Source organism: Glycine max, chromosome 8, assembly GCF_000004515.6.
Source record: "Glycine max cultivar Williams 82 chromosome 8, Glycine_max_v4.0, whole genome shotgun sequence".
In the NCBI taxonomy this organism is placed as follows: domain Eukaryota; kingdom Viridiplantae; phylum Streptophyta; class Magnoliopsida; order Fabales; family Fabaceae; genus Glycine; species Glycine max.
Genome location: NC_038244.2, coordinates 2,085,238 through 2,100,197, shown reverse-complemented (window position 1 = coordinate 2,100,197; position 14,960 = coordinate 2,085,238). Strand labels below are relative to the sequence as shown.

At 31.8% G+C, this 14,960-nt stretch overlaps 2 protein-coding genes across 3 annotated transcripts; one reads left to right on the top strand and one right to left on the bottom strand.

Annotated features, from left to right (window-relative positions):
• Positions 1-2,294: 2,294 nt before the first annotated feature.
• LOC100788536 (serine/threonine-protein kinase STY13) lies at positions 2,295-7,865 on the top strand. 2 transcript variants are annotated; one of them, XM_006584718.4, is made up of 4 exons: positions 2,303-2,491; positions 2,595-2,647; positions 3,314-4,308; positions 7,212-7,865. In XM_006584718.4, the coding sequence occupies exons 3-4, from the start codon at positions 3,398-3,400 to the stop codon at positions 7,549-7,551; spliced, it is 1,251 nt and encodes a 416-aa protein (XP_006584781.1). In that variant the 5' UTR covers positions 2,303-2,491; positions 2,595-2,647; positions 3,314-3,397; the 3' UTR covers positions 7,552-7,865. The 2 variants fall into 2 exon arrangements, with proteins under 2 accessions (XP_003530541.1, XP_006584781.1); XM_003530493.5 differs by lacking the exon at positions 2,595-2,647 and having other exon boundaries at positions 2,295-2,491.
• A 986-nt stretch (positions 7,866-8,851) lies between these two features.
• Positions 8,852-14,179, bottom strand: LOC100807260 (probable methyltransferase PMT18). Its single transcript, XM_003530474.5, has 5 exons — positions 11,592-14,179; positions 10,979-11,189; positions 10,462-10,759; positions 9,337-9,801; positions 8,852-9,228 (listed from the first exon to the last, which is right to left on the bottom strand). Exons 1-5 carry the CDS (start codon positions 12,393-12,395, stop codon positions 9,000-9,002), a joined length of 2,007 nt encoding a protein of 668 aa, XP_003530522.2. The 5' UTR covers positions 12,396-14,179; the 3' UTR covers positions 8,852-8,999.
• Between the last annotated feature and the right edge of the window lie 781 nt (positions 14,180-14,960).

Here is a 14,960-nt window from a genome sequence, read left to right as displayed (position 1 = left end):
TAAACGAGGAGTTAAATTCAAGAAAAACATCACAATTCCAAGAAAAGTAATGGATCTTGTGATGAAATAAGAAAAAAAGTTTAAAAAAAACTCAACAAAGTTTACTCAAGTTTCATAATCTCTATGTTAATTAAACAAGTTCAATTTGTATAAATTTTTACCGAGTTTTAAGAAATAATAATTTTTGTTTGACAAAAAGTTTTAAACAATTAGTGGGAAATAATCATATTTTTAAAACAAACTAAATTAAATACACACACATATATATATATATATATATATATATATATATATATATATATTTAGCTAAACACATGTTTTTAATTTTTTTTAATAGTAGTAACATTAACATTTTATTATGAATCTTTTTTTTTATATTTAACATTTACCATTTATCTTATATTTTGTTGTTACTAGAAAAAGAGAGAGACGCAATGTCAATTTGCCTCTTTTTTGCTAGTAATTAACAACAAAATTTAATGCATAATTTTTTTATATTACTATATTAAAATAATTTATTCTCAATGATCTATTTTAAACAATAAAAATTAGTAATCTTTAATATATTTTAGTATATACGTTTATAGGTTGAGATATTAATTTTTATAATAATTATTTTTTAATAATATATTCTCAATAAACAATTATTATATTTATTGGGTCTAATAAATATTTTTCATTTAATAAATACACTGATTTATACTATACAATAAAAAGTATATTTTTTTATATCTTTATATAAATTAGAAATGTTGGCAATAATACATTTTTATAAAAATAATTTATTTATTATTAATTAAAATTCATTAGAAATTAAAAAATATCACTTTTAATGTAGTGAGACTACTGATTCTAATAAATTTTTTATTATATTTTAATTAGTCATTAAAATTAAGTTAAAAATATAATTGATAATATATCTTACTAACACTCAGGTATTCTCAAAATATATATTAATAGTATTAAATGTTACATTAATAACTATTCTCAAAATGTTATATATATATATATATATATATATATTAAGAGTATTAAATGTTACATTAATAACTATTCTTAAATTAATATATATATATATATATATATATATATCACATTTAATGCACACACATATTTCTATTATTATTACATAAAATTAATTGCATATTAATATGTGTAAGACAAATGAAATTTGTTAAGAAGAGAATTTCCATAAATTAAGATCCAAAAGTAAAAAAAAAACTTAAAATAACTATTATTTTCTCTGTTTTATGATAACTATCGTATAATAATAAAAATAATTCTTAAAATAATTATTATTTTAATTTTTTTCATCTATATCATTTATGATATCAACGATATACAACAAAATCAATTATAATATGAATAAGTTTGTAAAATTATTATTTTTTATATATTTATTAGTTGTTTTGTTTGTGTAAAATATGTAACAACGATAATTATATTGAAATAAAGAGCATCACAAATTTCTTCTCGGATATTTCCATTTTATATTTTATATTCGGTAACAATAAATGCATATATATATATTTTTTTTACGTATTCAGCATTTATATTAGCTATCAGCATTTATTTTGACTTTGACGGTAAAAGAAAGTGCCAAAGTGGGGGTTAGCGATGACGATAACGAAGGGTAGGTTTTGGACCAAAAAGTCAAGAAACGTAAAAACGCTTAGCGTATTAAGCGGGGACGCAAAAAAAGTGTGAGTGCGCCGCGGGTACCCGATACTACCCCCAAGTGTGTCATGAAGAGTGCTTAACATATTTTTATCACATTATTTTTTAAGCACATACTTTATTAATTATTAATACTAGATAAAATTTATTACAAAATTTTATATTTGTTAAAAAATACACTCAAAAGTGCAATATTAATTAATAAGAGTCGGATCATCAGTAGAAATTAATAACAATTTAACAAGCTAAAATTTCAAAACTTTACGAAGAGATACTCATTTAATATTATATAATATAATCTTAGATAAAATTATTTCTGAAAAGAGACACTATTAATAAAAAAGAATATTTTATTTAGGTCATCATATTAAAAGTAAAAAGTATCTATCGATTTTATGTTAAAAAAAATATTATTGTTACCATTTATCCAATTACTTCTACTAAAGGAAATATTGGTATAAATGAGTTAGTAAGCTTGAAAGAAAATAAATAAGTACTAATTGGTAAATAAATAGAAAGAAGATTAGAAGGAGTGAAGAAAAACGAGTAATGAAGACAAAAGGGAAAAAGATTAGGCATTAATAAAATAAAATAAAAATAAACTTTACAAACAAATAAATAGTATAGAAAAACCAAAAAGAAAGTCATCCGTTTCATTTTCTTCTGCGCTTCTTCTCTGGTCTCTGGCTTCCTTGGTACGGGAAGCACTCAATCTTGTCCATTTCCCTTTGGTTTTTCTCTCTTCGATCTCTTCACCTTCCATTCGACCACCCTCTTATCACAGCTCGCGTTAACTTAAGCCCTCTCCGTTGAGGTATGCGTATCCGCGTCTTCTTAACTTTTTTTGTTTCTCAACTTTTTCAGATTTTAGGGTTTGTTCAGGTTTTCACTGTTTTCGCTTTTTTTCGTGAGATCAGTGACTAGTTCGTGAATATTCGCTTGAGATTTGACTGCGAAGCTGGTTTTAGAGGTTTCGGAATTTCTATTTTTAGCTTTTTTTCCTTTTCTTTTTTTAATTCTGGAGTTCGTTTGTGCCTTGTCGGTGTTTCGGTCTCACTGCGTGCTGTTTTTGACGATTTCTCTTTGAATTTTGCTTGCTTTTGGGTTTGATGTGCAAGGCATGTGTATCTAGTGGGTCTGTGGCTTCTAATCGATGATTTTGCTTTAATTGTTGTTAATTTTTGTAATCGTTCTCTTGGAAAGTGGTTGTGTTTCAGAGAAGTCTTGGTTTGCGTTGATTTGCACAAGGGCATGGTCGTGAATCTGGTCTTTGAGGGTTAACTATTGGAACTTGTTTCGATAGAGCGTTTTATGCTTGTTTAATTGTTTTTTTTCCTTTTTTCAACAACTTGTGTCATATACATTTGATTCTAATTTTGGAAAGAACCGATGGTGTTGGATACCGGGGGTGTTTTTTTATTTATTTATTTGGTGATGTTAACTAGACCAGCTTTTGCATTTTTTTCTTTTGTCATAAATCCGGATTGTAATTGGAGTATATTTAGTTTTTTTTTCCCCACTGGTTTCAGCAATTGATGATGAGACAAATGCGTACCATGAATGTTACTTTTGTTGCTGTAATTGAAATTCTTATTATGTTGACATGCTAAATTCTTGTGGTTTATTTTGGTTCTAGGGTTTCTCCAGGTGTGGTTTGATTTTCAGTTTCTGATGCTGAAGAAATAAAAAAGCTTGAAGGCTTTGCTCTTCTGTGTGAAAAATGTTGGAAGGTGGTGCGAAATTCCCGGGAATAATAGATCTCAACAAGAATAATAACAACTACTATGATTTCTCTCAAGGCTTTTACCATAAGCTGGGGGAGGGTACCAATATGTCAATTGACAGCGTTGGGAGCTTACAGACAAGTAACGGCGGAGGATCTGTTGCGATGTCTATCGATAATAGCAGTGTTGGGTCCAATGATTCCCATACTCGCATGTTGGACCACCAAGGGTTACGGAGGCGTGCCAATGATAACTACTCTGTTGCACATAGTGCCAATCGTCGGGGAAGAGTCACCCATGCTTTGAGTGATGATGCTTTAGCTCAAGCTCTAATGGACAATAGTTCTCCGACTGAAGGGCTTGACAATTTTGATGAGTGGACAATTGATTTGAGGAAACTGAATATGGGTGAGCCTTTTGCTCAAGGAGCTTTTGGGAAACTCTACAGAGGTACTTACAATGGTGAAGATGTTGCTATTAAAATCTTGGAGAGGCCTGAAAATGATCCAGCAAAGGCTCAATTGATGGAGCAACAGTTCCAGCAGGAGGTCATGATGTTGGCCACACTAAAGCATCCTAACATAGTTCGTTTCATTGGTGCGTGCCGCAAGCCAATGGTATGGTGCATTGTAACTGAGTATGCCAAAGGTGGTTCGGTTCGACAATTTTTAATGAAGCGTCAAAACCGCTCAGTTCCCCTCAAATTGGCTGTCAAACAAGCTTTGGATGTTGCAAGGGGGATGGCTTATGTTCATGGCCTTTTATTGATCCACAGGGACTTGAAATCTGATAATCTTTTGATTTTTGGTGACAAGTCAATTAAAATTGCTGACTTTGGAGTTGCTCGTATTGAGGTGCAAACTGAAGGAATGACACCTGAGACTGGAACATACCGTTGGATGGCTCCGTAAGATCATTTGCTATTCTCTTTTTTTATACTTATAATTTTATATGCATTCTAGCTTCTTTTTTGGAATGATTTTTGGAGAGCTTCTCGATTATGGTTAATTTTTTTAAAGATGTTCATTGAAGGGAATATTGCTTAAATTTAAAATGCTGCTAAGAGCTAACAAACAACTGCTTGTTTTTGTTTTTATATCATGCTTTCTTTGTTCCTAACCAGCTGTTTGTGAATTGTGATCCTGAACAGAAATGGTAATTATGCAATTTCCTTTAGATATATATTTTTGGTGTACAATGTTTTTGTTTCTGTTTATAATATCACCAAAGCTGGTAAATCTTGTTCTATTGTTTTTACAATTTTTACTTTTAGCTAAATATTTGTTACTATAATGATTATAATTATGATATACATTTCTTTTAATCATGTTCTCACACTGTCTTCTTATCATTATGTTTTATGCGCCAAGAAGTGGAAGAAAATCTCTTTCTGTCTATTTTGTTTTGACTCAAATGGTAAGGTCATGTCTACACTGCATCAGACTAACCCTACAGAAAAAATAATTGTTCTCAAGTATCAACGTGCAGCTTGAGCTTCATCATCTGAGTTCTGATGATAATGCTAATTTCTGAAAGTTGCCATCATTGGAAGCTGCACTTAACATGACAGTTTAAAAATATAGCTCTTGTTTTTGGATCCTACTTCTTTATATTCGTTTTAAACTATTTTGTTTTTCTTTTGACTTGTGCACAGTCATGGTTTAGGGCTGATAAGTTCTTTTTAACAATGGTGCCATCAATTTTTTTTCTCATCTATTTTCTGCTTTATGTCCCCCAGCCTGCCTAACTTGGAAAATGAAAGATGTATTTTGCATCCACATGGAATATACAATCAAACTTTTTAATCCGAGCCTAGAAAATTTTGGCTGGATGATTTTGTGAATCTCATGGTTTTTTTTTTCTCCCTTTACTTATGTTCTCACATCTCAGCAGCTTGATATATTTGTGTAGATGCATTGCACTCTGCAATCTAGCAACTAATTCCTATCATGCAAATATTTTGGTGGTAGAGTTGACAATCCTGCTTAGGGGATCATTGATAAAGCTTTGGGTATAGTAGAGCAATGCTTAAAATCTATGGTTCATTCATCCGACAAATCCAATATACATGTGTTTGTCCCAATAAAAAGCATGCTTTCTAATTACTAGCCAATGTCAACCAAAAGTTTAATAAATCAAAATTGCCATAGCTTGGTTTTAAGTTAGTAATATTATTGTGGTTTAGGGTAAGCTGCTAAGCTAGGGTAATGGAGCTAAGTTGTTTATGACAATTGTTGGTATTTTGTAGGGCGATTCTGGCGAGTGAATTTTGTTTCTTGTATTTGGCTTTAGGTAGTGAAAACAGCTTTATGTTCTGGTCTTTTATGTGTTTATTATCTGAAATTTGGCATGATTTGGCGACCTACGGTGCATGGATATTTATTGGATATGTATTCACACGCCATATCATGGGTATTTATTGGATTGGGTATTTGGTGAATATTGGCATGATTTGGCAAGCTACAATGCATGGGTGGTTAACAGTTGCCACAACCCTACATTACAGCCTGCAATATCATAGTAGCGTTATATCCTATTGCATTCATGCATTTTCTAATGCATATCATGTTGCAGTTTATCTTGTGCTTAATGGTCGTTGCATGATGTGGGAGTTATGTTTCTATTTGATGTTTAATTTGTTGTGTTTTTTAACCACTATGTGTTCTGTGTTGAAATAGGTCCCAGTAATTGTTTTTTGGTTTGGACCTTTGTGTATTAAGGGAGGTTTGATATTGATTGCATGTGCGTTATTTATGTGCTGGTATATCCTAATATTTGATGACATGTCTTGAGTGTTTTGATTTGAACTGTTACACTGTTTGATTAGTTAATTTAACTGTATTGGGCAGTATGATTTATTCTTCTTACAGAAATGACAACATGGAATCTCTATGGAGGATTATGAATGTGTAAGATTAGGTTTCTTGTGGCTGACTCAAACAGGATTAAGGCTTGTGTTTAGTGCTGTTATTCTTTAGGGTGTTCTGACAGGCATGTATTGTATGTCAAACAAGCTAAGCATGACATCCCCTTGCAAATGTTTGGATTTTTCTCGTCAAATACTTTTAGATAAATTTGAAACTTTTGTTAATCTTTTGGTGTTACTTTGAAAATATTATAAAAAATGGCTTGGAAATCATGTGGAAAGAACTGGAATCTTTTCATTTTTTTGACTTTGCTAACTTTCTGGTGGATCTTGGGTGTGCCCTCAGGGTTTATAGGAGTAAAGGGAAAGTGTTTTAATGTTATTATTTATATGCTATATGGTGTTGTTTTTTGTTTGGAGGTAAATGCTTGGATTTTTCTGGCAAACATTTTACACTTAGATTTGCTTTGAGATGGGATTGTTTTGGTTGATTCTCTTTGGTTCTATTCAGAGGGCAACATCCATGAAACTTCCTTGATAGATATTCAGAGGAATTAGAATGCTATTTAGTTGTTATTCTTTTTTATGACTTTCTTCAGATTTTCTTATAATGATATATCTACCATTTTCTTTCTTTGTCTTATTTCTTTCTAAGACTACTTCTGCTGAAAGAGGGATGTTGATAGCTTTCTAGAACTAGCTGGTAATCAATACTGACTGTATAGGGGAGATTTATGCTATATTATTATGTTCAGCAAATAATGGTATAGGGGAGAAAATATATATGGACAGCTCCACTCATCATGCATGATATTACTAAATTCCAGTTATCCATCTTGTTTGAAATGCAGAAATTCATAATTAGTTTTAAGTGTTTTATATTCTTGTTTAAAAAATTAATTTGATGTGGTATTTAGATTTTGTTGTTTGCTGATCTACTGCAGGGAGATGATCCAGCATAGGCCTTACACACAAAAAGTGGATGTATATAGCTTTGGGATTGTTCTATGGGAACTCATTACCGGTATGCTTCCATTTCAGAACATGACAGCAGTACAGGCTGCATTTGCAGTTGTCAACAAAAATGTTCGTCCAATCATACCCAACGATTGCCTACCTGTTCTCCGTGACATCATGACAAGATGCTGGGATCCCAACCCTGATGTTAGGCCACCATTTGCTGAAATTGTAGGAATGCTTGAGAATGCAGAGAATGAGATCATGACAACAGTTCGGAAGGCCCGGTTCAGGTGTTGCATGACTCAACCAATGACTGCTGACTGATCCTGTGAAAGCAAATGCAAATGCAAATGCAAAAAAGTCATAAAAACATAGACTGGAATATTTGGGGGCAAGATGAAACTCTGGTAGTGAAGGGGTGACTATATTATAGCTTTGTGTATCTGTGTGTTTTATTTATTTCTTCTGAAGAAAAAAATGAAAATCTTATCTGGAGACCTTTTGCTTATTCGGTTTCTGTTTACTGAATGTCTGTTCTGAATTAGTAAAAAGAAGATGCTGTATGTAATACATGCATGTTTTACAGTTATGTATAGCTTGAGTTCTGAAGTCAGATAAAATGAGATTATGGGCGAAAACTTTTGCTTTGTATGATGTATGCTTGCCGTTGCAGTTGCACCACAACTACCCCGGGGATTGACATACTGCCTGGTTTGGTTCAACTGGGGCTTAAATTTAGCAAGTAAAAGAAAATAAATCAGAGTTATCCAATTTTGACTTTTTTTTTCTCCCTTTGATAAAAAGGTGATTTGCTTCTTTAAATTTCATCCTACAAATAATCTCTACCTTGAACTTCCTTCCATGTTGCCGCTTATTGCTTGAGTCCTTTCACGTGCTTCCTTCAATAATATTCTAGCTTTCTGTATTCCTAATCTTCATTTTTTTCACATGCTTCCGTCCATAATACTATTTGTATATCCTATTTTTTTATATCGTATATTGCACTACCCTCTTTTTTCTCTATGGAAACAGCGCATTTTTTTTTAACTTGTTTTTGTGATGCAGAACATTTATGTGTACTGCAATTAAAACTTTAACTTGCGTAAAATTTGTCATAAACTATCAATGTTATTATTTGTTATGAAAGATTTTCATCGACGTGTATAAATTAACTGAAGCGAAGTCAATCTTGTGAGAGAAAAAAGCTAAATAGCTCTGGTAGAAAAGAGAGGTAGTGGAAGAAAAAAAAGAATAAATTTACAAAAGCTCTGGTATTAGATCAACGATTTTGGTTTTGTAATGTTGCATTCTAACTTCCAAGCATCTTTAATTTTATCATTCACACAATACTTAAGTAAATCAATAGACGAAGAATAAATAAGCAGTTATAATTAAAAAAGTATAGTATTTTCTTTTCTTAGTGATAAAATTAATTTTGGCTTATTGTTAATTAATGAAAAGTGAAAACCTTAAACATAAATAGGTAATGATAAAATAAGATAATGATTTGGGAGGTTTAATCGATTCATTTAAATAACGGAATGGAATAGAATTTATCTCTTGTTACAAAAAAGGGAATAAAATAGAAAGAATATGAAAAGAAAAAAATGTGAAGGGAATAAAATAGAAAGAGTATGACAAGAAAAAGAAAGTAAGGTAAGGAATTAAAACAAACATCTAATTACAGTTTAATTTCTAAGAGGGAAAACAAAAAGGTATACGAACGAAGTTGTATTCATAAAAAAGAAGGAAAAAGAACGAAGCCCTATATGTTAGTTTTGTTTCTCTTTAGCTTCGCCAGTCCAGTAAGCTTTTTGAGCAACAAGAATCTTTTCAGGGTTGAAGGGCCCGCTTTCATGATCCATGATATTGCTTTTCCATTTCATTCCATCAGTAATGCTTTTAATCTTCACCAGAAGCTCCACTGTCTCCCTGAATACTACAGTACCTTCTGGCCTCAAAATTCTATCCATCTCCAGTAGTATATGAGTAATGTTGCACCTTTCACACACAACAATTAATCCATTTCAACACTATAGAATACTTAAGACACAATTAATAACATAAGCTAGAGAGGTAGAGATAATGTCCATATATAAGTTTGCCTACCTATCCTGATATATGCCAAATACATTACTAGCATGGATGAGATCATATGTTCTTGGATAAGTTGAGAAAGCTTCACACCAATCATGGTAAGTTCCAATAAAACCTCGTTCATAAATTGCACCAAGAGTGTCATGGTCTGAATTTGGGGGAACAACATTCATAACCCATACTGGATATTTGATTAAGGCAGCTGCAAATCCACCAAGATAAGCATTCATGTCCATGACGTTTCTATATCTCCCTTGGGAAAGAGGAATCAGATGCTTGTAATGTGCTATCCTTTCCCTCCATACTTCATTGTCCTTTTCAAATTTCTCCGCATCAATGTTTGGTATTGAACCACTACTAATTCGAGGAGGGACCGCAAATGCACGCTTAGGCCATTTTTCTAGTGCCCCTCCTGCTACTTTGTCTGCGCTGCTAACTTCTGGCAACGGAGTTATGCACTTTTCCATATTTTGGTACCTTTTCAATGCAATTAAACAAAGAAATGTAAATTATCCTACCAATAGTACAAAGGACAAAATTTAGATGCAATAATATGACATTATTAGTGCTATTATCAAAATAGACATTTCGTCTTGGCAATAGTTTGAATTTAGTTTTTATACAATTGTTAGTGTGGAGTTATAAGATTCATTTGGTAGTTGAAGGGAAACATCATTTATTCAAATTCCTTGCATTAACAAAAATTAATAAACTAATAATTAATATTGATTGATAAAAAATATATTGTTAAAGAAAATTTATAAAGTCAACTGATACAAAATATCATGGTTGATGTGACTTTGTGTGTTTCAATGCATATATTTTTCTATTTTCACGTTGGAAGGAGTAAAAGATGCATGTTTGAAAACACGTGAGAATAAATGAATCATGTTTTGGAATGTGAAAGTTATAACTATTAACTTCTAAAATCACACCCAAAACTTGGAAACTCAAGTCAGAAACATGAAACTAACACGCTATTTTAAGGCAGATGACACTGTAAGAATCTTTTACGCTCATTTAGTTATTGAAATGAAAACAATGATTACTAAGATGAGATGTTGATTTTGATACAACACTAAAAGTAGTTATGAGACTGTAAGTTTTGCTGTAATAGAAATGGTCTAAAAGAATTACCAAGCCATGTCAGGATTGTCGGATTGACACATGTGTGGTGTTTTGTAAATCTGTTTAGTTTGTGCACATCCAACATGGTTTTTAGGCTTTTGCCAAATGGAGAGGTCATCCTTCTCAACTACTTTTGTCCAACATATGCGTTTGGCCACTTCTTCAATAGCGTCTTGCTCTTGCTTCAAATCCTCTTCAGTCCTTTCCCACCCCCTCCAGTATTTCTTCCATCTAATTGGTGGGCCAGAGAGAATCCAATAGCCACCTGGCCTCAGAACTCTATCCACTTCAATCAAATACAAACCATCTGTGGGGTGGAAATTACAGAATTAATGACTAATCTAAATGAAAAAAAGAAAGAAAGTATTGCTGCTTAAAACAAACACAACTTAATTGTTGAAAGAATAATTAATGCCTTAATTGTATATATGTACTTGAGTAACTACTTGTTTGATTAATTGTTTCCTTATTAAATTAGATAGCCAATGAAAATAGTTGGTCATCATAATGTAAGAAGTGTGAATACCAAGTTTGTGCCAAGGTATCAAGCAGCGAGAACAATGAGCCATATCAAACGCCCTTGCTGGGTATGGAATCCTCTGTGAAGCCATGATGCCAATCATTGCTGGAACTCCTCTTTCCAACGCAAACTGGACCTGTGCTTCATGTGTATCTCTTGGTGCAAAAGACATAGCTAGGATGTCTCTTCTCAAAAGGTAAGCACCCCAACTCGCAACCTTTACAGTGCAAGAAGGAATTAAGTATAAGCAACACATCCTTCCCACCAAAAAAGCATATATAGTCCTAACGTTTGATTTGATTATGATAAATCACCTATTAAACTCAACTGTCCAAAGTTCGAAGCACTAGGCTACAACAAATAAACTTAAATAAAAAGGAGATAGTAAATAGTGCACGCATAGTAAAGATTTTTACATTGTCACATCTAGTTAGAAGGTCATATGTATGTAAGTTTATCGGCTTCATCAGTAATCATTTTAAAAGTCATATCTAATCTACCGTGATTTCTTATTGATAGATGGTCTAAAAAATTTCTTATTGATAACACATAGAAATTAAACTCAAAAAAATAAATAGAGGCATAGACATAAATGAGGATAGAATATAGATTAACTTACACCACAACCAGTATCAATTGCAGTTCTGATAGTACCACTTGTGAGGGGAATAAGCTCATTAATGTCGTCAATGTATGCATCAGCTCCACGTGGAAACATTGTACCTCCTCCAGGGAATCTGAATCTGTCACCTTCAACTTGAATCCAGTTTTGAATAGCTTTCTCAATGCTAAGCTCTTTGTGTGGAATATTGTCATACCAAGCATAATCTCTGCTTTGAGGCCATTTAAAAGGAGTCTTGTATTTTGGTGGAGCAGGTATGAGACAGTTTAGTAGTTCATTCTTGGCTGGGCAATGCCTCTCCCTATACTTCAACATGTTTCGATCGAATTTGCGACCTCTAACGGGATCTTGGCACGGCGTGTATTCACTAAATGACATGTCACATGATGGGAACTCTTGTGCCCCTCCAGAATTATTGATGTCAATTTGATGGTGACTATCAAAATTTAAATTAGTTGATGATGATTCAGTTGCTGAAGAAGATGACATGCCTGCTGAAGTTGAACCAATATTGCAATCCACTTTTGAGAAGATCTCAGATTGGCTATTGGGTGATGGAGTGTTCTTCCATGCACCCATTATGTAAGATAGAATGCATAGTCCACTAACTCCTAAAATCCATGTCATACGGTTTCTCTTTGAATCAAACTGACTATAATGTTTTGGTGATCCATCCTTGCCCATTTTCCTTCTGCTTTCACCTTTGAGGAAATTTTCAAGTAAACAAGTAATAATATTAGTTTGTGATACTTGAAGCTGCAACAAGTCAACAACAACAATTGAATGGCTTAATAGTGACATTCTTCTACCAAGCTACCTTCACTATTTTTTTTTTTGGAGTGTATATTAGAAATTTAGAATCTAATTTTGATATAAGTGACAACTATAAAATATATTTTTTTAGGGGGCTGAACCTAGATATCTCCCAACTAAGTATTAAGAGCTAATCTCTCAAAATATTAAAATTCATTTAAGAAGTTGATATACTTAAAAAAATTATGTATTTTAGGCCAAAAGAACCATGTTGTACTTCCTACTTAAGAAAATATTAAAAGTTTCATGTAATTAGAAAATGATTAGTGATTGTGCTTCACTTGAAACTATGGAGCTGCCTTTAAGATATTTAATTAGCTGAAGATGAATCTGTGTTTGTGTATTAGAATTTAATTTTGATATATCTGCTAACTATTAAATCTTTACACTATTAGCGAACCGTATTGTTCTACTTAAGAAACTACGCACACAAAGTTTAATACAACTGAAAAACTTTCAGTTAGTAATTGATAATGTGCAACGTGTTTTTCACTAATGCTAAATCAAATCTAAAAACAGATTTTTCCCTATTGCAACATTAGTAGTCAAGGCTGACGATGAGTGTTCTTGTATTGTAACAAAAAAATCAAATATATTTTAAACAAATTGAAAAGAGAGAGTTGAAATGAATAGAGTGATCAGACAATGAATATTAGCAACCCAACACATGAATTTCATCATATTATGGTGTGGTGTAAAGAGGATGTTGCTACTATATCTTTAAGATATATGATTAATGATCAACTAGGAAAAGGTGAAAAACATTGTTGTTATGAAAAGGGACGAGGACGTCAAAAAAAAAAAAAAAAAGAAGAGGGACGAGACCAGAAAGATAAACAACCGTACTTGGTTAGGAAAAATTCACGGGAACTTCAACTTTTTTAGTTCTATATTTCAAAAACAAACAAATAAGGAAGAAAGAGCACTGGTAATAAGAAATGTGAATGTATCTTATATCAAACAATTGTAAAAACTAAATTTAGTAACTTCAAAACTGTAAAGAATGAAAATAAGTGATGCTATATTTTTTAAAAAAAAAGAAACAAAAAAAAAATAACTGAAATATAGATGAGGAAAAAACTGGAAAGAACACGTTAGGTTAAAAAAGCAAAAGAGGAGTAATAGATTGAAGATATTTTAGTAACTTTTCTTTCAATTAGACTTTTAATAGCTTTTAATTTATAGATGCTTCTTTGCTCTTGTTTTTACCTCAGTTATTAGATTCGTTTTTTTTTTCTTCTTAAAAAAAATCTAGGAAGGGTGGATGTTCTAAATTACACATAAACTACTGATGATCATATCTACTCATTCGATATAGTAGTTACATTAAGTTGGAAAGTGTAGAAGAAATTTATACGAAAACATTAAAAAAGAAAACCTGAGAAAGGGAACAAAAGAAAACACCTCAAAGTTAAGTCCAATTAATATACGTACTGTCGATATTCTACTCTTTGAATGAAATCTTCCTCAAATAATTGGGTATCTATTATTCTATCCTATTTGAATTATCAACACATGACAAGTTTTAAAACCACACTAGCAACTAATGGAAATTAAGAACAAAGATGAGAAGACAAAAGCAACAAAAGAAAAAGAAGACAAAAAGAAAAGGAAGGTGAATCTTGCTGACATACCAGAGGTGATGATATTGAGAAGACTCGAAGAATGTGTAAATTTATTATATATGACGATATTAAGAACAAAAAAGGAATAAAAAGTAAATGTAGACAGAAAAGAAAGGTGGGGTTTGTTTGTGGCTACATTTTGCATCTTTCATTGTCCCCTAACTTCTTGTTCATCCAGAGAAATGATGGAAGAAAAGAAATAAATTGGATTTAGTCAACAAACCTATTTTGTTGAGATGGCAACATGGTAGCCTCCTTTTACTTATCTTTCACAAACAATAAGGATCGTTTGTTCCTAAGAAATAAGAAATGTGAGAGAAAAAAATTATTAGGAAATTAGACGAGGTTTGTTTTGAATGCTCCCCACCCACAAAAAGAAGAAGAAGAAAAGGCAGTAGTAGATGCAAGGGATAAAACTGTGTTTTGTGTAACAAATAATGTATAATATATAACTAAAATAACAATTAATGTATAGCATATATATATATCATTAAAATTCGTTAGCAAGTAGATATGTACTCATTTCACCAAAAAATACTCACATTTTTTTTTCAAATTATTGGTGAGGCTACTTAAAAAGAAAGAAGAAAAATTAAGTTGTATAACAATAAATATTTTATACTACGTACACTAGTTAAAATCTAGTAATGAAAGATTGAAAATATTAATTGATGACTCTAAATATCGATTTAGAGATTAAATCTAAATGTTTGGAACAAAAATAAAGTTAGCATCTAAATTATACACCGATAGTTGTTAATGATTTTATTCATTTACTTAGAGATTTCAAGTGTGAGCCACCGCATGCCATTGCCAGGGAAGGAGGGATTTTGATTCTTCTCAAGCGTTAGTCTCGTCGGTTTCACAACAGTAGCTTCGTTAGTCATTGATCCTTTCCATTCTCATTTGCTTGAGATGAAATTTAAAA

Excerpts from the sequence above, each read along its gene's own strand:
- LOC100788536 (XM_003530493.5), top strand. The coding sequence starts at position 3,398 with ATGTTGGAAGGTGGTGCGAAATTCCCGGGAATAATAGATCTCAACAAG. Across the intron at positions 4,309-7,211 it reads ACATACCGTTGGATGGCTCC|GGAGATGATCCAGCATAGGC; the intron begins GTAAGATCATTT and ends GATCTACTGCAG.
- LOC100807260 (XM_003530474.5), bottom strand. The coding sequence starts at position 12,395 with ATGTCACTATTAAGCCATTCAATTGTTGTTGTTGACTTGTTGCAGCTT. Across the intron at positions 11,190-11,591 it reads CAATTGATACTGGTTGTGGT|GTTGCGAGTTGGGGTGCTTA; the intron begins GTAAGTTAATCT and ends TGCACTGTAAAG. Across the intron at positions 10,760-10,978 it reads GATACCTTGGCACAAACTTG|ATGGTTTGTATTTGATTGAA; the intron begins GTATTCACACTT and ends TCCACCCCACAG.